The sequence below is a fragment of the Taudactylus pleione genome, unplaced genomic scaffold (assembly GCF_031769625.1).
Source record: "Taudactylus pleione unplaced genomic scaffold, aTauple2 ptg000758l, whole genome shotgun sequence".
In the NCBI taxonomy this organism is placed as follows: Eukaryota; Metazoa; Chordata; class Amphibia; order Anura; family Myobatrachidae; genus Taudactylus; species Taudactylus pleione.
This window is the reverse complement of record NW_028285160.1, coordinates 7,578,952-7,603,647: the sequence shown is the minus strand read 5'-3', so window position 1 is coordinate 7,603,647 and position 24,696 is coordinate 7,578,952. Positions and strand designations below refer to the sequence as shown.

The 24,696-nt window shown below is 47.2% G+C and overlaps 1 protein-coding gene across 2 annotated transcripts; it reads left to right on the top strand.

Annotated features, from left to right (window-relative positions):
• The first annotated feature begins 11,908 nt into the window (after positions 1-11,908).
• CCDC126 (coiled-coil domain containing 126) lies at positions 11,909-20,897 on the top strand. 2 transcript variants are annotated; one of them, XM_088457358.1, is made up of 3 exons: positions 11,909-12,136; positions 17,111-17,496; positions 19,102-20,897. In XM_088457358.1, exons 2-3 carry the CDS (start codon positions 17,268-17,270, stop codon positions 19,281-19,283), a joined length of 411 nt encoding a protein of 136 aa, XP_088313484.1. In that variant the 5' UTR covers positions 11,909-12,136; positions 17,111-17,267; the 3' UTR covers positions 19,284-20,897. The 2 variants fall into 2 exon arrangements, with proteins under 2 accessions (XP_088313484.1, XP_088313485.1); XM_088457359.1 differs by lacking the exon at positions 11,909-12,136 and adding an exon at positions 14,389-14,462.
• The last annotated feature ends 3,799 nt before the right edge of the window (positions 20,898-24,696 follow it).

The window sequence follows — 24,696 nt, the reverse complement described above, 5'->3', positions numbered from 1 at the left end:
GGAGCGTCCCTCCTTCCTGTTTGAATTTCCGGATTACCCGTGGAAGAAGGGAAAACGGAGGAAAGAGATAAGCAAACCGGAACGTCCACTGGACGGACAGAGCATCCACCAGAGACGCCATTTTGTCTCTTGTGCGAGACCCATACACCGGCAACTTGTTGTTGTGCCGTGACGCCATGAGGTCGATCTCTGGAAGACCCCACCTGTCCACCAGAAGTTGAAAGACGTCCTGGTGCAAAGACCATTCCCCCGGATGAACGTCCTGGCGACTGAGAAAGTCTGCCTCCCAGTTGAGAACTCCCGGGATGAATACTGCTGATATGGCCGGGAGATTGCGCTCCGCCCAGACCAGGATGCGGGACACCTCTACGAGTGCCGCCCGACTTCGGGTTCCTCCTTGATGATTTATGTAGGCCACGGTGGTGGCGTTGTCCGACTGGACCTGCACGGCGTGACCTTGGAGAACCCGCTGTGCCTGCTGGAGAGCATTGAAAATGGATCGGAGTTCCAAGATGTTTATCAGAAGCTCCTTTTCCGCCTGAGTCCATCTGCCCTGGAACAAGTGTGGACCAGTGACAGCTCCCAAGCCCCGAAGGCTGGCGTCCGTTGTCAACAGGACCCAATTCGCCACCCAGAAAGGATGACCCCTGTCGAGATGGGTCATCTGCAACCACCAGGCTAAGGACAGGTGATCCTCCGGAGTGAGCACCATCATCTGGGATTTTAGACTCTGAGGCAGTCCATTCCATTTGGACAGGATCAATTGCTGCAGAGGTCTGGAGTGAAACTGGGCATATTCCACCATGTCGAAGACCGACACCATGGAGCCCAGTAACCTCATCGCCGAGTGCAGAGACACACGGCGATTCTGCAGACAACTGCGCACCCTCAACTGCAAGGCAGAGATCTTTTCCCCCGTCACAAAGATCCTTTGCTGTCCAGAGTCCAATAAGGCTCCGAGGTGCAGAATCCTCTGAGACGGGATCAGGGTGGACTTCTGCCAGTTTATCAACCACCCGTGCCGTTGTAGTACCGCAATGGTCAGGTCCAAGTAGCGTAGAAGGAGCTCTGGAGATCCTGCCACCAACAGAAGGTCATCCAAGTACAGCAACATGCGGACTCCCTGCAGCCGCAGGGAAGCCGCCATGACCGCCATCACCTTGGTGAATACACGTGGTGCTGTCGCCAGCCCAAAAGGTAACGCCCGGAACTGAAAGTGGTCATTGCGGATTGAAAACCTGAGGAACTGTTGATGGCGCAAAAGAATAGGGACATGCAGGTAAGCGTCCTGTATGTCCAACGACACCATGTAATCCCCAGGTTCCAGCGCCAGAATGATGGACTGTAGGGTCTCCATCCGAAACCTCGGCACCCGCAAAGACTTGTTGAGTGCTTTGAGGTTGAGGATCGGACGATACGACCCATTGGGTTTCTGCACCAAAAACAGATTGGAATAGAAACCCTGGCCCCTCTGGGAGAATGGAACAGGCACTATAACTCCAGCCTGGAGCATAGTGTGCAAAACCATCCGCAGTTCCATGGCTTTGTTCCGGTCTGATGGAAGACCCGTGGTGAAGTATCGAGACAGGGGCCTGTGCCGAAAGGAGAGGGTGTACCCGTGAGAAACCACCTCAAGAACCCAAGTGTCTGTCGTGGTAACCGACCAACACTGGGCAAACTGCAGCAGGCGGCCTCCAACTTTGGAATCCCCCAAAGGGAGGCCCGGACCGTCTGGTACTCCAAGCCTGTTTCCGGGGCTTGGACGATTTTTTGGGGCCAGCCTGTTTTGAAAAAGACTACGTCTTAGGCCTACCCTGGGCCCTGTAAAGCCGAAAGGACGACGTACCTGAACCGGAAGGAACTACAGCAGACGGAAGACATGCCGATTTGGCTGCCGCCAGCATGGCTACGATTTTGTCCAGATCCGGACCAAAGAGGACTTCTCCATTGAAAGGCAAAGCTTCCAAGCCCTTCTTGGAATCAGCGTCCGCCTTCCAAGATCGCAACCATAAGGTGCGATGAGCAGCTACAGCCGCCGAAGAAATCCGAGATGCCAGGATCCTGATATCCAAGGTCGCCTCATTGATATAAGTGGCCGAGTCCCGGAGATTGCCTATCAACTCGGTCTGTTCAGCCGAACAGTCGGAATCGAGAGACGCCTCCAAACTATCAGCCCAGCGCTCCATAGCCCTGGCTACCCAACAAATGGCCATAGCCGGCCTAGCTGCCCCCCCCCCGCAAGGGAATAAACAGACTTTAGGCAGATCCGTAGCATCCTTCAAGGAAGACATGGAGGGCATGGGCAATGTGGCACTTCGGACTAGGCGTGTCACATGAGAATCCACCTGTGGAGGAGATTCCCACTTAGAAAAATAATTATCCGCAAACGGATAAGCCACCGCCAAACGCCTCTGAGGCTGATACCGTTTGCCCGGATGTTTCCACGCCTCCTCCACTAACTGACCCGAAAGAGGAAACACTGTGGCGTCACCCTTAATATCCTGAAAAAAGGCATATTTAGATTTTGACACCGGAGGATTTTCAACCTCAATCACTAAAGCTGTGCGGACTGCCCGAATAAGTCCAGGAATATAAACCATGGACCTAGCGTCCGACTCTTTAGTACGGAGAGGTTCCTGGTCCGAAAGATCCAGAATCTCCCCATCATCAGACGTCACGTCATCATCCTCATAAGGAATGGACAGAGACGCCACCGACCGCTTATGTGGTTGCAACACAGACTCCCCTTGTAACACGTCTGACAAATGCTGCACAGAACTTGTCAGAGAATTAACCCACGCACGCTCCTGAGAGACTTGGGGAGGGGAAATAGGGAGACTGTGTGGTACCATCAAATGTCTTGGGAAACCCTGCATGGGTGACGACACCACTGACTGCTGGGACAAGCCCATCTGTGAGAACGCAGGCTGCGGAGCTAACTGGCCCACGAGGGTCGTAAGCGCTTTGGCAAAACAAGCCCAGGGCGGCTCCTGTACCGGGGCTGTGACAGTAATTGGCCGCGCCAATAAATAACACTGCCCTCCGCGCTACCCTCCCCCTCCGCTATTGGTACCTTACACGTAGTACACATAGGCTGGAGGGGAAAGTCACTCTCAGACATGATGGTAAGTATGTGACCCCTCTCACTGATACTTGTAGTATAGTGAGAGACCACCCTGCAATCACCGCACCGCAAGGGCTTTAGCAGAAAAAGATCAGGGACAGTGAAAAGGCTGACAGTAGAAAATGAAAGTACAGGCAGCAGCGCTAGCAGAAGTCACATACAATGTAAAGAAAATCAATTCCTGCACTAACAGCGTTGATAATCAACTACACAGACACGGAGCCTGGTAGGACACAGCGCTGCATACACAGACCTGAACCAAACGGAGGAGAGGTATGCCGGGGGACCCAGACGGCGATGCCACCGCTCCCAAGCTTCCAGCAGGGTTCACCATGCATCTTGTAAAGATGGCCACCGAGGAGCATAGAGGCCGGCCTGGGGGAGGAGCGCTCCCACAGGGCCAGTCAGCACAGTGCAGAGAGGGCTGTGTGCAGCGGGGGAGGCGCCGACTGTGTACAGGGAAGGCGCGCTCCCCTGGCATGCAATTAACCCCTGGGACGCTGCAGCGCTACCGCTCAGCCGCGGTCCGCTGTCCCAGGGGGGTAGTGGAAACGCAGGTTAGGTACCTGGCTCCACGCTGCAGCCAGTCCCCAGGAAGCCCCCTGCCTGGGGACTCTGGGCCATGTTTCAGCAGGGTCCCACCGCGGGACCCAGCTGCTTACCTGCTACCCCCTTGGATCCGGCCATGGTCCCAAACTTCTGGGGTCACCGCTAGCTGTGACCCCAGATGCTTACCAGCATCCCCGGATCGGTACCGGCGTTCTGGTACCGGCGGGGGTGTAGGGAAGACAGCATGGACGTCAGGACTGACTGTCCATGCTGTACTTCCAGATGTGCAGCCGCAGCTGCATTGAAGAAACTTCAGGGGCTATTCTTAGCCCCCCTTTAACAGGTGCATCCGACTCCGGCCGGGCACCAAACGAAACTGAGATGCCTTGGCTCGGGGGCGGGGTATAGGAGGGGGACCCTAGTGCATCCTGGGAGGCTGAAACTTAACTGTATGGTGCCCGATGCCTGACGTCATCACCTATACCCCCAAGGTATCCTGTGGATACCCTATGGACCCTGATGTAGAAAGAAGATATATAAACATATTCTTTGTTTATTGTAATCATTTTTATAGTTAACACTGACCATCTTTGTGGAGCTCCCTGGGACTGCTGGGAGACAAGAGATGAGGCAGCAACAGCTCAGCCTCGCTTCTGTATAGTCAGTCACTGCTTGCAGAGCTGGGGGTAGGTCCACACCATGGGCAGTAAGCTGCACAGAAAGGGAGCTAATAGAGGCATGCTTCTGAGTATGGGGCCGTGTCTTGAGTACTGATGGACACCTTGGATGTGTCATGTGACCAGGAAGTGCACTGCTGTGTTTAGAGATCGGAGCTCAGCAGCAAGAGAAGACACAGTAATGCAGGTAGGAGAATCAATGGACACTGAAGCTTAGTGTAGTGAGGGGACAGTTACAGTGAGTAGGGGGAGAGACAGGCTCCCAGCACTCAGACCCATCTTCATGTGTGCCTCCCCAGCTATTGACCTCACCGCATGTCACTGGAAATAACAGAAGTGTTTGGAGATTGTATCTGTGTGTTATGCCAGGATTCTCTGGAAATAACATCAGTGACATTAACAGAGTGTACAGTATCTAATGCTTCTACAAATTAGGTAAGGTCTCTAATGGAAAGTGTATCTTACCAATTCTGAAAGTTAGGTAGGAACATATATTTGAAAAATAGACAATATAGGGGCGATTCTTTTGTCGGGTGCCTTAACTAATGGGCTCCCAACGGTGCTAAACCTGGTGCTGTCAGGCGCACACATGCAGCATTGGCGCCCGAACAGAGCAACAATTGAATTGCGCTGTCGTGTGCCTATTAGTTAAAAGAGTTGAATCGCCCCCTATGGGTCTGATACTGATACGTCTTTTTGCATAGGTCTAGAGCAGTGAGCCCCAACCTCGGTCCTCAAGGCACACTAACAGTCCTGGTTTTAGTTATATCCGTGCTTCAGCACAGGTGGTTATATCAAAATAACTGAGGTACTAATCAAGTCACCTGTGCTCAAATATGGCTATTCTTAAAATCTGGACTGTTAGTGTGCCTTGAGGACCATGGTTTGGAACCCCTGGTCTAGATCACAGGTTCTCAAACTAGGTCCTCAGGACCCCACACAATGCATGTTTTCCAGGTCTCCTGACAATCACAAGTGAAATAATTAGCTCCACCTGTGGATCTTTCAAAATGTGTCAGTGAGTAATGAGTACACCTGTGCACCTGCTGGGTGACCTGGAAAATGTGACCTCTGTGGGGTCCTGAGGGCCGAGTTTGAGAACCACTGGTCTAGAGCATACTTGCCTACATTTTTAATGAGATGCAGCTTGCTACTTCTCAGAGCGGGGGCGTTTTTTTGAAGTAACACAATGTCAGCAGCCAGACGCTTAAAACATTGGAGAGCCATCGGCAGCTCATTAGGGGAGTCTAAACCATTTGCATTTAAAGATTCTTAGCGGTGGAAGGACATTTTTCAGATTATACAAAGAAGTGGTGAGCTAAAGTGAGATTTAGAAGCTCTGGAGAGCGAGAACATATTTACATGTGTTAAGAAAACCTTGCCTTATTCCACAATTAGTCACCTGGTGGCGCTGGTAGGCTTTTCACTGTATACTGCAATGGTTCTCAAACTTTCTTAATATACGGCGTCCTAGAGTATCAGATTTTTGTCACGGCACCCCTAGGCAAAAAAGATTCTTATTGAGAAATTCTGCAACAATGATTAGTAAAATTGTGCTTACCTGCCATGCTTAGGTTCATTTATGTGGTGATGGACAGGGTTGCGACTCTGTTTCTCCACATATTTTTTCACTGCCAGCCACCAGAACTGGTTTTGCCTGTCACACTGACCATAAATATTTAATTTGGTCCTGGACAACCACCCTGTGGCATCTCTGCAAGTGCCCCATGACACCCCATGGTGCCACAGCACCCAGTTTGGTAATCAGTGGTACTCTACACTGGCATAAGAAAATAAACTGTAAAGCTTGGAGATTACAGAAAAAAGATTAGTTATTTCCAAGTAGATGTATATTTAGAGACAGGGAAACAAGAACAGGTAGAAATAGCATGCTGCAGGCGAGAGGAAGGATGTGATATATAATTCCAGTTGCACAGTTGTAGTTGGCTACAGGGCCGCTGCAAGGTTTCCGGGCGCCTTAGGCAACATTTCACCAACCGCCCATGCTCCCTCCAATTCATAATATACCATGAATCAGTCTCCCCAGTTTATAATATTCCACACAGCAGTGTCCCAAATTCATAATATTCTATATAAAATTTGCCACACAGCAGCACACCAACATCATAATGTACGGATAACACTGCAAATTCATAAAATGCCACATAGCGCTGTGCCACAAATTCATTACATGCCACTCAGCCATGAATTAAATTTTTTGTATGGACTCAACGGCGCCCTCTTGTGGCCGACACCCCTAGGCGGCTGCCTAATGGTAGCACCGGCCATGGTTGGCTGTGAAGCAGCTGAGATACCGTCTCAGAAGAGCAGGAAATGTAGGCAGTTGCAGCTGAGGAATCAGAAAGAAGCAGAAACTGGTGGAGTTGGCACCCAAACCCCACTGCCTCCCATAGTTTGTGTTCTGCTAGAGCATTTATGAGGTCCCATTTACAGCACCCAGCCAGCCGATTCACTCCTCATCTCACCGCTGGTGAAGGGCAGTGGATCCAATCAGTCCTTTGGGAGTCGCGGGGTTGAAATCAAAGGCGTGGCATCCAGGCTTGGTTTAGGCTGCAGTCAGAGGTGGAAGCAGGAGTTCCTCAGAGATTGATGGATTGCGGGAGGAGAATAGGCGGTAGGCAGTCCCTGATGAAGTAGCAGGCATTTGGAGTGCGGTGAAATCATACTAAAAAAGCTTTATCAAAGGGCTGGCAGTAGGAGACGAGGAGAGATGCGTTACTGGTCAAACCATGCACTCCCTATAAATATATATTGTATCTCTTTGTCATCATTGCTTCTCTTTATTTCACGAGTTACTGTATATATTGACAATTGCCAAGGTTATGTCAATGCCCCATTTATACCCAATAAACACTCATGTACCTTTATTACTATGTCATTCATAGGACCATGGCTAATATCCCTGCAACACTAACACCATCATCACACTGGTTAAGAGAAATAACTTAATTGCAACTAAACCATACTTGGTTAAAGAGGATATAATTATACACAAAAGGGGGGAATTCAATTGTATGTATGCGGCGCAGCTACCGGATTGTACTGCTGGGCACAAGTGCCGTGGGCGCCCATTACTTATTGTGGATTTCTTTCCCAAATGCATCAGGATTAGTAGTGGTGTAAAGGGGCCAAACCCATGCTACTGGGTGAGCTGGTAGTTTGGGCACCCAAAAGCCAGACTTTGGATTTCTGCTAACCACCTCAGGATGGTGCGAGTAGAAATAATGAGCGCCCGTGGCACTAACAGTTGAATAGCTCCCGTCACTTTAGACGGGGATATAAAGATGTTCAATTTTCAAACAGGAGGTGTAGCAAGATAACAAAGGAGACATGAAATGTGAATATTCCAGGTTAAAAGAGATGAACAGCATGGATCTCAAAGAAGAAAGTAGAGCTCATATATTGTATATGTTGGCAGTTCCACATAGGTTAGTTATGTGGTGTTTCATACTGAATATATTTAATAAAGGATAAATATAATTTACTGCGTCCCTGCTCTGATGGATTACCAGCAATGCAGTTTAGGCTCCAACCTAGGCCCCAGGTAACTCTAAGGGCCTGAATTTCTGAGCTTTGCTGCTGTTTCAACTTTTTGATGAAGCGCAAAAGATGTTTGAAACAAAAACATTTAGTTGACATCTTGTGCTACACCTATCCTATGGAATTCTCTCTCTCACTACCAATCTCCAAGCTTATAAATGCTCCTTCAAAACATAGTTCCTCACATGAGTATATATCCTGACCTCAAAATATTTCCACTCACTCATCTGATCGATCAAAACTTCTCACCCACAATGTAATTTACATTATACACTGTTACATGGGGATGCAGTCAGGAAGCTGACGGTCGAAATGCCGACCGCTGGCTTCCCGACTGTCTAATCCCGGCAGGGGTCTAATGACAGGTTAGGGGCTCCCGGGGATGACTGAGGGTTAGGCACCCCCCCGGGAGGGTTAGGCTAGGGGAAGGGGGGGTTAGGCACCCCCGGGGGGAGGTTAGGCACCCCCCTGGGAGACTTAGGTTTGGACTGCGGGGAAGGCGGGGGTTAGGTTTAGGCACTTACAGGTGGGGTTAGGCACTTGAGGGGGAGGTTAGGCACCCCTAAGGGAGGGTTAGGTTAGCAAATAGAGAAAATATTCACCTGTCGGGATCTTCACTGCCGGTACTCCAGCATCGGGATTCGAATCGCCGGGCGTTTCATACCGATCCCGTTACACGTACCCTCACCTGACCTGATATTTCTCTCCCTTTTCCTTGGATTGTTTGACCTTTTCACACAACTCCGTATTTGTGTAAATGTTAAAATCGTTTACATTTTTAGGTGGCATATTAATAAAAACATATTTATTTTTATGGGCTACCCACAGATGCCAATTGTCCCAGGATGTATCTATGAGAGCAGCAGCATATATCTGATGCAATCGTCCATATTAAGATGCAAAAGCAGCCTCCTTTCTATGGGGCCTGCTAAAATTCAGGATCTACCAAGCTTGAGATTGGGCCCCCGTAGTTAACGTTATTGTAGCCAAAGAGCTACATACCACAAAAGTTACCGGGAGAAGCAGAGCCGTAACTAGATTTTTTGGTACTCTGGGCCAGAAAGAGCATTTTTCAAATAGGGACATAAGATATGCACCCAAAAAAGGGGCGTGACCTCATGGGGAAGGGAAGGGGCATGACCAGTCTGATTTGTCCCACACAATGATGAAGGGGTAACAATCCCGTGGTACCACTGTTATCCAGGCGTCACTTCCAAATACAGTGTGAATCCAATGGCTGCAGTAATGATACTAAATAATTATGCTGTAATACCAGGTCTAGATGTAGGAGAGAGCTGGTGAAGCTGCTCCTGCAGCCGGATATATCTATAGAACAACCATGCACAAGCCTGGAGCTGGCAGTGTAGGTCACCGACTGAAGGTACAGAAAGAGTGTTACTTGCAGCAAATATCAGCGGCTGGAAGATCCGTGTATGTACCCTGCGCCGGCAGCTGAACTCACTGGCAAGGATAATTGAGGTGTGCTGGTAAAACCTGGGTCAAGAATCGTGGCTGTGTTCAGGGCTGCCATCAGAAATTGTCGGGCAGAGTATCCTGCCCCATCCCAGCCTGTTGGATGCAATCCTTTTATACCACATTCAGGTACTTAACTTGAGAACTCCGTGTCATTCAGGCCTGATTCATCACGCACACACTCCGCCGATTGTTGCGTTCTGTGCATACATCACAGTGCGCGTACCAGCCAGATATCAGGACTGCAATCACTGCAGTGACTATGCAGACCCATCGCAGAGTGATTGACAGGAAGTGCCGTTTTTGAGGTGACAGGGGTAGTCGGTGAAACGCAGTCATGCCAGTGCGTTTGAAAGCCGTTGCTGGGACGATGCCATACACAGCTTGGGCTTTCACTGCGTGCGATGAGGTTAGCAATTCGAGTAAGGTTAGACCTTGTGCAAGTGTGCGTGAGGCTGCAATGGTACTCGATGTTATCAATGTTTTTGCAGTCTTGCAACGTATTACGGATGTAAGGTAAGGTGGGCGTCCTTATGTTGCGCTGCGATGGCATAGTGATCACAGTGGATCAGCATATCATCGCAGTGAGACTGCCCAGAACTTGAACCCAGCACCTCTCACATTGACAGGCAGGAAGGCTCCTGTATGTACAGGAGAATATGTGCACCCTCAGTCACATACTTGGGGAGGTTTTCAGATGTTGCTTGGAGAGGTTAGATGGAGGGGGAGTCAGCCAGGGAAGAGATAGGGGTGATCAGGAGACACCAGGGATAAAAGAAAGAAAAGCTACAAGTGAGCATGATTATAAACAGAATTTGCCAGGCGCTGCCAAACAGCCCCCACTGCCCTACGCCATGCCACATGTCGCACCACCCTAGTTATGGCCCTGTGGAGAGGGATCTGTAGGTTTCGTCCCAGGCACTCTCTGTGCACAGAAGCACTGCCGTGCCACTTTACTATTACACATCGCAGGATATGAACTATGGTAAATGCTGGCAATCCTTAAATTGGGTTGGGTACGGGATGCCGACAGTCAGAATCCCGACACTACCCTAACCCTTACCCCTCCCTCCCCGATGCCTAAACCTAACCTCCCCCTAGTGCCTAAACCCCTCCCTGCACCCTACACCTAACTCTCCCCCTAGTGCCTAACCCTCCCCTAACAACCGATACTTACCTCCGGGATGCTGGCGGTCGGGATACTGATGCAGTCGCTGACTACATCCTCTTCATTTCTTATTGCCAATAATTAATATACCCTTTAATGTCTTTGTAGACTGTACTTTAGTGCCTGAGTGCGCACAGTACTTACAGCAAACATCTTTATGAATGTGTACGCTTAACTAATGTTCCACTATCCCTGTAAATGCCAATGCACTCTGGGCCTGATTCAGAGCCGCTCGTAAGCGGCCGCTCGTTCGCTCCGAGCGATGTTCGCATATCTGCGCATGCGTCGTAATGCGCATGCGCCAACCAGTCAGTGCGATCGGAAATCGAGTGCTCGCCAAATGGCGAGTGCCTGCTAATTTGAGTGACAGGATGAGGCGTTTGTGGGTGGTAACAGGGGAAGGTGCTTGAAAACGGGGAGTGGAGATCCGAACGCAGGCGTGCCAAACGGTCAAAACGGGCATTTTAAGGGTGTGCATAATTAACAAAGCAGCATCATCGACCACGTCACTTGGTTGTCTCTTAGCCTGACCTGCTCGCATGATTGCGGTAGGAAAGTCCTACCACAAGCACTGCGAGCAGTTCAGACGCCTTTTTCGATGTACCCGATTAATCAAATAAATAGCGGAGATGACGTAGGATGCGAGCGACCAGGGGGCGTCTTTACAAAATAGCGAGCGCATGTTTCGTTCCCTCGATCAGACATAGAGGCGTCAACAGACTGCAAAGAGCTCAATTTAAATAGCCGGCCCCTTTTTCTGAACGAGCGAGCGCAAATAGCGTCCGGCTCTGAATCAGGCCCTCTCTCCCCATCTCACAATCAGTAGCTGTTGTGCACTGTACTTGTTCCAGCGCATAAAGTGTTAAACCAAAGCTGATAGAGGGAAGTATTTTAAAAGAAAACCCAATAAGCCATTAGTAGTAACTGATCCTGATATCTCTCTTACCCTGCATGAGAAATTGTGCAGACTGTGCGTTATTCATTCCATCGTGATCATAACAGGAAACCCATAATGTAGTGTACAGAATGAATAATACATGCAAGGGTAATATATGGGGCTGATTTGTGTAGTGTTGTAGCCCTTGGCTATGCATTATTAACCATTAAAACTCCATAGCTGTCAGATCTGTGCAGTCACCGCAGGCAGAGGACCTGTCAGAGGGAGGAACACAAACAGGTACATAAACACAGAGAGCAGCACCTCTCCCCTCGTTCCCCTGCAGCAGCAGCAGCAGCAGGATTTACAGGAAGAGTGGAGGGAGGCGCTGCCAGGGAGGTTGGGATAGTGGCCAATCAGCATCCAAAATACAAACTTCAGCCTCTAGGGCATTGCAGATCAGCCAATGGCAGAAAGGCTTTCTTTTTTTTTTATCCAGGAAGAGGCTCTGCTCTGGGTGGATGTTCCCTTGTCATTGTTTAGGCAGCAGGCCGGGTACAGTGAAGGCAGAGAGAGTCCCACTGTGTGCATGCATCAGCAGACAGACACTGACAGCCATGGCACAGCAGCAGCAAGGGCCGGTCTAAGGGCAACACTCGGGGAAGGGAAGAGGATCCTCTGCTCTCTGTATGCCTCTGTTTTATCAGGTAACCTGGGCAAGGACAACTAGTAACTGGGCTCCTCTAGGATAATGATCTGTACTTCAACTTGGTCAATGCACTTCCTGGCAGGCTATCAGTAAAGTCAGGTTATAACCCATGTCTGATACTGGTGTGGGGGGGTGGGGGTTCGTGATTTAGAAAAAAAATATTTTTTCTTACTATTATGTTTATCGTGTTATAATCTTATTTCAGTATTGTAGTTTATTCAACTCCAAACAGATCGGAATCCTCTCTATCAGGCACACAAAAGTTTTTATCTTTATTTATTTTACATAAATCAGATCTTCTCATCATAACATGCATGCTGAGGGAGAATACCATTATTCATCAAGGTCACATGGGCTGGCACTGAGCTCCCTACAATGCTGACCTTTGATCCCCTACATAATTATACCCCTTTCAGACATACAACCTGGGAAATTTCCTGCTCAGACCCGGGAATTTCTGTTGTGCAAATTACCGGGTATTTGGTCAAGACCCCCCTTTCACACTACAGCGTCTACCCAGGAAATTCCCAGGTAGACCCCTTTCAGACATAAGCAGGGTTTTTTTAGTTTTTAATATTACCTGCCTCTCCGACTGCCGCTGATGATGTCATCATCATGCAGCAAGCAGCCAACCAATCACTACAGGCATTTTATTTTATTATAAATTATTTAAATGTGCCCTGGTGGTCCAGCGGGAGTGCGGGCGGCCCGCTGTAGCAGAGACCCGCTGGCGGGTGTCCCCGGCATCCGGCGCTGGGGGTGGTGAGCAGCAGCGCAGAGCGTCCTATAGGATGCTCTGCGCTGCCAACTCAAAGCAGCAGCGCTGAACGTCCGTGCTGCCAACTCAAAGCAGCAGCGCTGGGCGTCCTATAGGACGCTCTGCGCTGCCAAATCAATGTAAAAGCTGCTTGGTGCAGCCCGGGAGTAGTAAATTCCCGGGTAGCACCATTCAGACATAAGCAGGGTAATTTCCCGGGACTTAAGTCCCGGGAAATTCCCTGGTCGATTGAAGGGTCGGCTACCCGAGAACGTGTTCCCAGGTAAGTACCTTGCAGACATACGCGGCAACCCAGGAATTTGACTGAGGCAGGCCAAATTCCCGGGATTCTGGGCATGTCTGAAAGGGGTATTAGTCATTGCTAGTAACTGCGGGGTGTATGCTGTAGTGTAGTACACGAGGAATAACTATCTCTAATTATGCTATGGTGCGTCTGTCTGTACACTAGCACTAATAGTGTGTTATGTAGAATTGGTCTGAAAAATACTCGTCAAAATTGTTTAAATTACAATAGCTTACAATCACCATTAAGTGCCATTGTAAAATATTTTGTTTTACTACTGCATTGATCTTTTTTTTATTTTTTATTAAGGTTTATATTTTAGAACGTGTAAGCCTGTTAAAGTTGAATGAAAAACACGTTTGATTTCTTATTGTTTTACTTAAGGGTGATGCAAAACCTGAAACAATTGTTGTACATACCATTAAATTCCCCTGTCAAACAAATAGGGCCTGAGTGTACATAGGGCCTGCCTCAGTAGCAGACGCAAATGCAACTGCAAATGACTACGGATCGCAGTTGCTAAAACATGCTAATGCCGGCCAAAGCACAGTCGACATAAAGACGCCCACTGCTGCCTTCTCAGATCTATCCAATGCCGCTCTTCTGCGTGACCATCGGCGTACATCGGCAGTCACGCAGCATTTACAATACAAGAAGTTTGACCAGCCGCAGACACTGCAAGTTTCCCCGCACGTAGAGAGCTGTCATGCTGCGTATGCAATCTCAGTGGCTAATTTATACACGCCCATGAAACGAACGTCATTCATACGGCCAGGCAATCCTGCGTTTTTCCGACCACCTCCCGTCACTACCCCCAAAGGTTGACAGCCTGTCACTCACTTTGCTATGGATTCCTGTGTGCTTCCGTAATCGCAATGCAATTGCTGCGCATGTGCAGTGCGGCTTATTCGCAAGCGCGATGGCAAATAATAAATCGCCCGATCTGCGTCTGTAATCACCGTTGCATTCACTGCTGAATCAGGCCCATAGTGTTTGGCTGAATGAACAGTCGTGTTTCCAAACCCTTGATGGTTTGTGCCATCGTTCATACAGAAGTCTTAAGGTTATTTAAACAGATGGTAATCATTATTCCCTCGCAGCGCTTTTGTGATGTCATGTGTCTTTTTTTTTTTTTTTTCTTTCCTGCACAAATGCACCCACCCATATTAATAGGAGATGCATGGATCTCTTTGTCAAGATGGCGGCAATTACCATTTAGCATCTTGTGATGGGTAGGAGCTGGGTGAATCGTGGGATTCCTAGGTAAATACAGTCTTGTGTATTTTTTCTTTGCATGATGAGCTCTTTAACATTCAGGGGACGTAGATGGCACACTTATCAGGCTGGTCCTGGTTAGTGGGCGGCCCACGCGCCTCTCTCATCCTACAAAAACATAATTTTATTCTGGATTTGTTCCTTGACAGAAATAGTCCCGTTTGTGCATCTGCGTTTTTGTAAACTAGCTTCATTCTGTTTATACATTATCATTGGCACTTACATCTACTCCATTCTAAGTCCATGAGATATGACTATATAATACCCCTTTTACACCGGAGCTAAAACCCGGGTTTTTGAAGGGTTAACCCGGGCAGCTCCCTGGTGTAAAAGGGGAGAGGGTTGGATCGCCGGGTCGAGTGACCCGGCAATCCAACCCAGGTAACTAGCAGGGTTATACACGGGCGTAGCCCGTGAAACCCTGCTATGAGAACAGCGCACTCCGGGTCACGATGACCTGGAGTGCACTGCTAGCCGGCCGATTGGTCCGGCTTCAGTGGCGCTTGGAGATGACGTCATCTCCAAGCGTCCACTTTCACTCCGCAAAAGCCGGGTCTATGCAGACCCGACTGCGGTGTGAGCGGCGCTTACTCGGGAATATCCCGAGTCAGCGCCGGCAAAATTCCGGGTCTGATCCGGATAGGAACTTTGTTCCAACTCCGGATCAGACCCGGAATTTAGGTGTAAAAGGGGTATAATAGGCGTTCCCCCAGCATCCGCCTGTGTTGTAACCCTGGCTCCACGCCTATGAGATAATTCTCACATGTGTACATGCAGCTGACGCCCAATAACACTCATTTCATTACAGCCAGGAAAATGCTTTTTGCTGGAAGCAGAGGGGCGTCAGGTGTGCAGCCATTGGAAGCTTTTCACTGATAGAGGGAAACTGCTGAGATGCGCAAAGATGTGTGCGTTCGCTGCGGTGCATGCGCAGTTTTGGAATAAAATAGAATAAAAGGGCTGGTCACTATGGCCAGAAAGTGCACATGGGCTGGTAGATATGTCCTGTATAGCAGAGCAGTGGTGAATGGGTGGGGGGTTTGCTGTGGTCTAACGTTTCAAATGCACTAGGCGTCCCCCAGTTGTCCGGTGCTCCAAAGTTGGGGGGGGGGAACGTTTATTTTATTTATTGTTATATGGTATTAGCCATAGATCTCAAGGACCAGCACATTTAATTGTAAACTACATAAACTTAACAGGGTTAGACATTTTTCATTATCCTTTCGAGCCTGATAGCCTCAGGAAAACATTATTTGAGGACTTTCTTGTGATTGTGGAATGATGTGCCAGAGCTAGAACTTGTGTGCTGACAAAGTCACATTTATACTAACAGTGCTGGCCTAATCAGGCCTGATTTGTTGCATAATGAATTGAAATATCTGACCCCCTACTAGACAGTTGAGTTTTTTGATTGCATGCTTGATTACCTAGCACACAAACAACTGGAATATGTGCCAAACCTTTGGTGCTATTTTTGTCTCCGATCCCCCTCAGTATAAACTAGTACAGTCCTGAAAAAGATATTATCAAATTCACTGTGAAATATATTCCAGATAATCAGACAGGGGGCACGTGCTTTTGACATCCCTCTGTAAATAGCGTGATAGGCCTTGCATTATATAGCTGGTGGTCAAACACTTAGGGGGCGATTCAGTTGTTTGTAGCTCCCGTCTAAAGTTATTCAATGGTTTGTGCGAGCGTCATCTTTCTCCAGCGAGAATGATTGGGATAAGCTGCATTCTGTAGCGTACTAAGGGCCTGATTCAGAGCCGCTCGCTCTGAATCAGGGCGGCCGCTATTTTTTTTATTAAAAAAAAGACTGCCTCCTGGCCGCTCGCATAGCTGTGGGTGACCATCCACAACTTTTGCGAGCAGCCAGGTGATGGTCGCGACCATCGGGCTTGCTACGAGACCCTTGTGGTAGGGTCTCGTTCCCGCAAGCCCCAGCGAGCTTCCTGATCTAATAGAGCAGGAAGCTCACTACTAACATCACTAGTGATGTCAGTAGGGCCGCCCCAAAAAAACGGCAGGCGTTCCTTTGGGAATGCCTCCGTTTAGCCAGCCACCCCCCCTCACCGCCTACAAAACACAGCGCGCGCGCAGTGCCCCACCATCGACCCGCTTGTGCCGGGCTCTAAGTGCTGGGCGCGCTGCTGTTACGGTGGGACCAGCCGCATAGCCCTACTTTACACGCATTTCTGCTAGCACCTCAGTAAATCCATTGTGAAGGGGAAGGAAAGACCTCATAAGGGACATATATTTTGGGATCATTTTATTATTCATCATTGTGACGTCCCTGTTTTATGCTCACTAGGAAAGCAACTTCCAATTCTGATGTCCATTAATAAACCAAGCATATTATTTAACAAAAAGTAGAACTAGTAAAGTAGTAAGTGATGCAACCCATGGCATCCAATCAAGCAATAGCTTTCCTCAGCCTTACTACACTAGGCTGCTAGAACGCTGATATCTGTTTGGTTGCTACATTATTGATTATTTTTATATATAATGTCTTTATTCTAAAAGACCTGCCTCACTTGAAAGTGGTTTTGTGAGTGACTGCTGAGGCCATGTTGCTGGGGCTTTATGTTATTTATCACCACTCTCTAGAGATACTTGTGTGCCTTGTTTTTCAGATGCCGCAGATGACCCCTAGGGCTCTTGGAAGAGGAATTCAAGAGAACTTGACTAAAATGACCGGTGGAACTCACCGCTTCATCCGTGTTCTTTGTGTCTGATACCTTGAGAAGAAGCCGATTATTGGTTCAAGCGAAGTATAGAGGGCAAAATAACATGTATTTAACATTCTCCAGAAAGTCAGTGTCTCAGAAACTGAGCATTTTGCTACTTGCCTTCGGTTTCATTTGGGGACTGATGTTGCTACGCTACACGTTTCAGTATCCCAGGCACCAGAGCAGCACTGAGCTCCGAGAGCAGATCTTAGACCTCAGCAGAAGATATGTGAAAGCCTTGTCTGAAGAGAATAAAGATAGTGGAAATGGAGGCTCCATGGCAGGATACGGTAAGCTATACAGATTTATATATTGTTTAAAGGGCCACTAGTCCTTAAGGGATCTACTATGAAGATTATCTCGTAGCCTTTTTATGCGGTACAAACAGATTTCCCCAAATCTTGCTGCACTTTTTGTAGGTTACTTCACTAACAGTTTTCGTGCGTTTTCACGTTTCTTGTATTAGAATAGTGCGAAAAACGGGAGAGCGCATAGACGAAAGACGCGAAAAGATTGCACCAAAACCCAAAAGTGTGTGAAAACTTCACTGACGTTAAGTTTTCGCTTTATCGTGTCTAATTGGATATGGCCCAATGTCTTCCTCTGAATTAAACAAATGAATTAAACTTTCCAAATAAAAAAAAAATGTGAGATTGTTCCTTTTAATCTCAGTGTGCCACCGCTATAATGTGTGGTTGTTTATTTTCTGTGTGTGTGTCACACGGAATGATGTGTGGACTTCTATATGTGTGATAAGATGTCCTTACATACTGGATAATATTTTAATATACGTTTTTGGACCTTTTTTGTAGTTGAGGCTTCAGCCTAAAAAAAAACAAAAAGTTTTTTTTTTTTTTATTATTATTATTTTATTAACTTGAAGTCCATTTTTGTGCCGTTACACAATCTGCGCACAGCAGCATGGTCTCCTCTGCAATAATGGAATGAGCCTGTCACGGATTGCTGACAGGTTGCACCAGATAGGAGAGCCGGGAATCATTTGTATAACAAATACAATGAAGCCATTTAGGAATGCAGTAATGCTACTTTTGAACACGAATCAGGTTTTACCAGCTAATATATTAGTATACACCTTCCCCACTCCCCCAGCGGTTCCATACTCTAGTCAGAAGCCCTGCTCCAGAAAAACATAACTTTGCCACTCTGCACCTGTCGCACATTTGGGCCATCAGCTGACAGTCCTCATTGCCCATCTCCAGTCTCTAAACCTGTTTGTTATGGTTGGCCACTTCTGGACTAAAATTAGGGATTAAATAGTGGGTGTACTATTTGCCGCTTTCAAGTTTTTGAATGTTCCGATTTCTATTTAATGAAGATGTTGCCTGTTGTTTTGATGGCCCACCTGAGGTATAATGAGTATTCTGTTCATACTTTGTTCAGTCTGGACTGTGCAGAGTACAACAAGCCCCTAAAGGTGCATACACACACAACGATTTTTTGAACGATTATCGTTAAACGATATCGTTTAACGATAATCGTTTGTAAAAATCGTTCACTTTCTGAGTCAAACGATGAACGATTTTGTTCACGTTTGTAGTTCAGTCAGACTTGTCAACTCAACGATTTTCAGTAAGGGAATATGAAAAATCGTTTGTAGTTCTAGAAAATCGTTCATTACATTTAAATGAACATAGTAAATTAACAACTTTAGTAAACGATTTTAGTTCATTTAGCAGAGAGTGACACCCCAGGCAGGAAAGAGGAACTGCACGGGTTGTGACAGGTGCAGTGTGCTAGAATGAACACTGTATGTATGTGGGTCTTGATGGTCACTTATAGGTGAAGTAGGTAGTACTAATTGGTTACTGTTCTGTTTACATTTGTGCAAGTCTGTATCTGCATATAATTTATGTTTTTGTTCTACTTGCAAACAGCTGATCTGAAGAGGACAATTGCGGTTCTTTTAGACGACATCCTGCAACGCCTGGGGAAACTAGAGAACAAAATTGACTATTTTGTAGTAAACGGATCGTCCAGTAACAGTACTAACGGCACCACCGGGAATCTGGTTCCACTAACCACAAGTAAACGCGTCCAGGCCTCTGGAAAGAGATGATCACAGGAAAGCAACACAAGTACTCTGAGTTTCCAAAATGGCTCCACCACCACCACTCCAGCTGTAGGAATGGATGTACGCTGTTTTTACTAGGATGAAAAATTCCTGTAATATCGGGTGTTACAAACTTGTCAAGAATTATTGGCCATTTTTTTTTTAAATGATAGAGTATGTTTTTTACATGTGTGAATTATATTATTCTGTTTTGATTTGTTATGGATAATTATCTTTAGTACTGTAAAGTGACAAAAACAAACTATTTTGATCCTGTCGTAAAGAAAACAAAAACAGTATACTTGTAGTATATTCTATTTTGCTATAAGGAAAAGTATGTTTTAAGCTTAGGTTTTTGAAAGTGTGACCCAAAGAATGTATTTATTTGCACTATTTGTTAAAGCGTAACCATAGATTTACTGTATTGTTTATTTATGTTATAGCTCACGTGACAAAAAGGGACTACATTTTAAAGGAGCACTCTAAATTAGACGCAGTTTAACTTGGTGGACTCTTTCTGTGGGCGAGACTTGGCTCATTCAGCTGGTTAATGCTTAACTAGCAGAATGTCTTCCAGCTTGGGGTGTGACACTGTGAACTAAGCTCTCTGCTTGCAGCTTACTGTCGGTCAGTGTGATACGGTTTTGCTGAAGCTGTCCTGCAGGAAGCCCTTTTAGCATGCAGCTCCCGAGGGTCCACGAGGGGGAAGGAGCAGTTTGTTAGAACTTTAACATTTAACTTGGAGTGCGTCTTTATTCCTCTTTTCCAGAGACTACTGTACTTCTAAAAGTAGATGGCGGCAGCTTAGCTTAGTGCTGTAAGTCGCAGCCCCTAAGGAACAATTATTTAATCAATGCATGCAGTTTAAAAGTGTATTGGTTTATAGTTTGCACAGGTAACCACACTATGCATTGTAAAGAGGTTAATGTACCCCCAGTCTAAATAAAAGGATATTTATAGCCACCATGGAGTCCAAAAAGGCTCAGATTTAGTGCTGGACACAGGCCATGGAATGCAGAAATTAATTTCTTACCTGTGTCTTCCTAAATAAATATAAACTTCTACACAGTAAAATAATTGTGCCTCTTATATACTTGATTACAGGGACATTGCTGTGTAAAAAGTTTTTATGTTGCCTTGCCTGATATGTACTCGATCAGTATTCCACAAATTCGGACCTCCGGGTCCAGGCTTGAGCACAGCTGTTTGAATTGGTACCTCAGTAATTTTAATTTAATCTCCTGTGCCAAGCATGGATATCCTTAAAACCAGGACTGCTAGGGGGAATTGAGGATGGAGTTGAAGACATACTGTACTAGATGGATAACAACTGATGGGCTATGTACAAAAGCAGTTGTGGAAGGAGCACTGTATTTCAACTCTTATTTGTCTCTGTACATCACCCCATACAGAGCAACTGAGAGGTAACATGGTAAGTAGTTGAATTTGTATTGTGCACTGCGCAAACATAAGCTGTATTCTGTTTGCTTTTTTTTGTTTTTTTTTAACCACATTAGTACATAATGGCTTATTTCTGTTGCATTAATGTGCACAATATGTACTGAACCAAAGTTTGTGAAGGGGCCTTAAATGTAGTAGTGTGTGAGATGATCCCAGCGAGTCTGACCGGACTCTCTTGTTCTCTAACGTAATCTCCTTACTTTTTAGTGTGGTCAGTTTTAAAAACTGTTATTTAAAGTTAATTATTATATATATATATATATATATATATATATATATATATATATTTTTTTTTTATTCTATTCATTTGAATGAATTTGGATCTGATGCGGAGTTGGATGGAAATGGGGTGTACGTTCTGCCATATTGGGTGCATGGAATAAATGTGTATATTCATTACAGCTCGGTTACATCTCTTCAGTCCAAAGTGAAGATGTGATCAAAATGCATATGACACTGTCTTGCCCATAGCTGTGCGCACTTAGGGCTCGATTCAGACACGTACGCTCGTTCCCAGCGTGTGCAAATTCGGCTAAGTGACGGCAAGGCATAAGCACGTCCGCTATGTCTTGGTGTGTATGCAGATGCCCACCAGCCAGTCTTAAGACGCCCACTTGCGCACGTCATCTCCAGGAAGTGTGTGCAACCATCGGTACATCGAGGACCATCGGATGCATTCGCAGTGCTTGAGGTTGACTATACCCTACTGCGAGCACTTCAGTGTAAAATTCAACCAGGTGACGTGTACTATGACGCTGCCTGCTAATTATGCGCGCCTCTGAAACGGCGTTAAGATGCTCAGACACGCCTGCGTTCGCACCTCCACACCCCTGTTTTTAATGGCCTGCCCCTGTCACCACCCACAAATGGCTTTTCCTGTCACTCATTCAGCTGGGCTGTCTAAGCTCGGCCAGGTAACGCTTCCCGATCGCTCTCACTAGTTCGCACACTGCGATGCATGCGCACAATGCAAACCATCGGCAGCTACGAGCGTACGCTTCCTAGCGACTGGGTCTGAATCAGGTCCTTAGTTCTGGGCCATGTGCAGTGCGAAAACATGGAAGATATGCTCCACAAACAGGCGTATTTCCAACCCCTCATTAGCCCCTGTGTGTACAGGCCCCCTTGTTTCTCTACACAGTCTTCGCAAAGCAGGTGGCGCTCTCTCTCGGTTATAAATCTTGTGCCATTACTTGCCCATTGAAAAGCTGGCTACACATGGTGAAATTGTTTTGTTTCCCTGATATCTCAGCGAATGAGATTCCAAAATGAGCCAAATGATAATTTGAGAAAAAAGTGATGGGCCCATTATTAAAGGTGGTGGTAAATGACGACAGATGTATCAAGCCTTGGAGAGAGATAAAGCAGAGGAGATGCCTACAGCAATCGGCCGACCCCCTCATCAGACCGGAACCGCCAAATCCATTGGCTGGAAATGCCGACCGACGGCCATCGATGGTTGCAGATCCGTCAGGGAATCTGTGAAATTCTCAATGCTATGTTAAAAAGGCACGATTTGCTGATCACGATCACATTTAGATCGTGATCGGCAAATTAGTGAAATCCAACATATTGGATTTCACTGATTGGCCGATCCCCAGACATAGGGGTGAGCCAAAGACTGATGCTAGATAAATGACGATTATAAGATGATTGGTTACTTTGCACAACTTTTCCACTTTATTTCTCTACAAGTCTTGTAACATCGTCCACATTGATGACCGCTATCAGCTTTTTTGTGTAGTTCTACATCTCTAGAGAGATATCTGCTAAGTACGTGTCACACAGCTGACTCTCATCCTATGTAACCAGCGATGGGTGTCCCTGACTGTACAGATTGCTCATTGTGTAGCCTCCATTTGGCTACAGACCGCGATATTTGTGAAAATGCAGCCACCCATTTCTTTACAGAGTGGTTTAGGACAAGTCCTTGGGACAGGGGCTGCAGTGGCCTCTTGTTGCCACCATGATAGCGCATCCACTTGTTAAACCAACATTCACTACACTTGATATTTCTAATGGTGAGCACACACTGGGCGATATCTTGGCTGCTCAAATGATTAGCCAATATATCTGCTGGTCGTCGGCCAATGTTCACAGACGATATGTTGGTGAACAGCGTAGGTCACAGACATATCGCGTTGGCTGTGCTGCACAGCCGATGGACAGATATGTCTGCAGACCGCCTGTACACACACTCAGCGGCAGCCGATGGGAGGGGGGGCGGCCCCACCCTCGACCCGCCTCCCTGCCAGCAGGACCTGCGGCAGCCAGATATATGATGGCAGTTCAGTGTGTATGAATGATCATCATCTAAAGATATATCTGCAGATCACTCGTTCTGCATATATATCTTTCAGGTGTGTACCCACCTTAACAGTCATGTAGAGATTTACCAATCTGATTATTTCCAAGGAGGGTATGCCTCATCCCCAAAATATATACTGTAACATAAAACTATATCAAAATACTACAACCAGCAAATGGATTAATAGGTTATATATTGCATTAAATAAAAATTGATGTGAAGCTGCTGTACTGAAGTAGGTATTATAATAGTAATCTGGTTTGTATAGATCACAGGTTCTCAAACTCTGGGCCTGATTCAGACCCGCTCGTGAGCGCTCGCAAGTGGGTCGATGGTGCCCTAGTGCACATGCGCACGACGGAGGGAGCTCCGTCGTGCGCATGCGCGCGACCCGGGGAGCGACGGGGAAGCCGTCGATGTTGATTGACAGCACGCCCCCTTTGGTGGGTGTTGCTGCCAGACTGAGGCGTTTCCATGGGAACGCCTACCGTCTGGGTCCGGCCCCACTGACATCACTAGTGATGTCAGTGGGAGTGATTTTGGTTCTGATAGAGCAAAAATCACTCCAGGGCTTGCAGTCACCGAGACTCTACCGCAGGGTCTCGTCGCAAGCCCAATGGTCGCGATGGTCTTGACCATCGTGACCATCATCATGGACGCTCGCATAAGCTGTGGGTGGTAACCCACAGCTATGCGAGCGTCCAAGAGGCCGCTCCAAGTTTAGGTAGGAGGGCCCTGATTCAGAGCGAGCACTCTGGTCAGAGCATCCGGCTCTGAATCAGGCCCTCTGTCCTCAAGATCCCAAACAGTGCATGTTTTGCAGATCTCCTCACAGAATCACAAGTGAAATAATTATCTTCACCTGCGGCTCTTTTCAAATGTCTCATACCCCTTTCACATTTAAGCCTAAAACACAGGTTTTTAGCGCATGAACGTGCATCAACCTGGATCTGGCGTAAGTCTGAAAGGTGCAACCCAGGTTGATCGTCCCGGGTCCGCGACCCTGCTCGCTAGCAGGGTTTTTCCCAGGACTTGCAACCCGGGTTGACGACCCGGCTTGAGTGTGAAAGGTGCGACCTGGATCTTGATGACCCGAGTCATGCCTAAAACAAACTGATTGGGGCCGGGGACAGTGTTGCTTGGAGATTAGATCATCTCCAAGCTCCCACTGAATGCCGAAAGACCCGAGTCACTGCAAGACCCAGGTCTGCTGTGAAGGGGTCATCACCCATATACCCCTTTTCCACCAAAATTCCGGGTCTGACCCGGAGTTGGAACAGAGTTCCTAACCGGATCAGACCCGGAATTTAGCCGGCACCAGCTCGGGATATTCCTGAGTCGGCGCTGCTCACACCGGAATGGGGTCTGCATAGAGCCAGCTTTTAGCTCCGGTGTAAAAGGGGTATTAGTGTGCAAGGGGTAGCCCGGTTTTAACCCATGCTTGGTGTCCCGGGTCCGAGCTGGGTTGAAGCCGGGACTTTAAATCTGAAAGTTGTATCTGTGAGTAGTGAATACATTGGTGCACCTGCTGGATGACTTGGAAAACGTGAACTGTTCGGGGTCCTGAGGACAGAGTTTGAGAACCACTTGTATAGATCAAGCAGTCAAATTTCTATGTGAACCCTCAATACATGCTCAAAACTATCTAAA

Coding starts and splice junctions, on each gene's coding strand:
- CCDC126 (XM_088457358.1), top strand. CDS start 17,268: ATGTATTTAACATTCTCCAGAAAGTCAGTGTCTCAGAAACTGAGCATT. Junction 17,497..19,101: donor AGGCTCCATGGCAGGATACG/GTAAGCTATACA, acceptor ACTTGCAAACAG/CTGATCTGAAGAGGACAATT.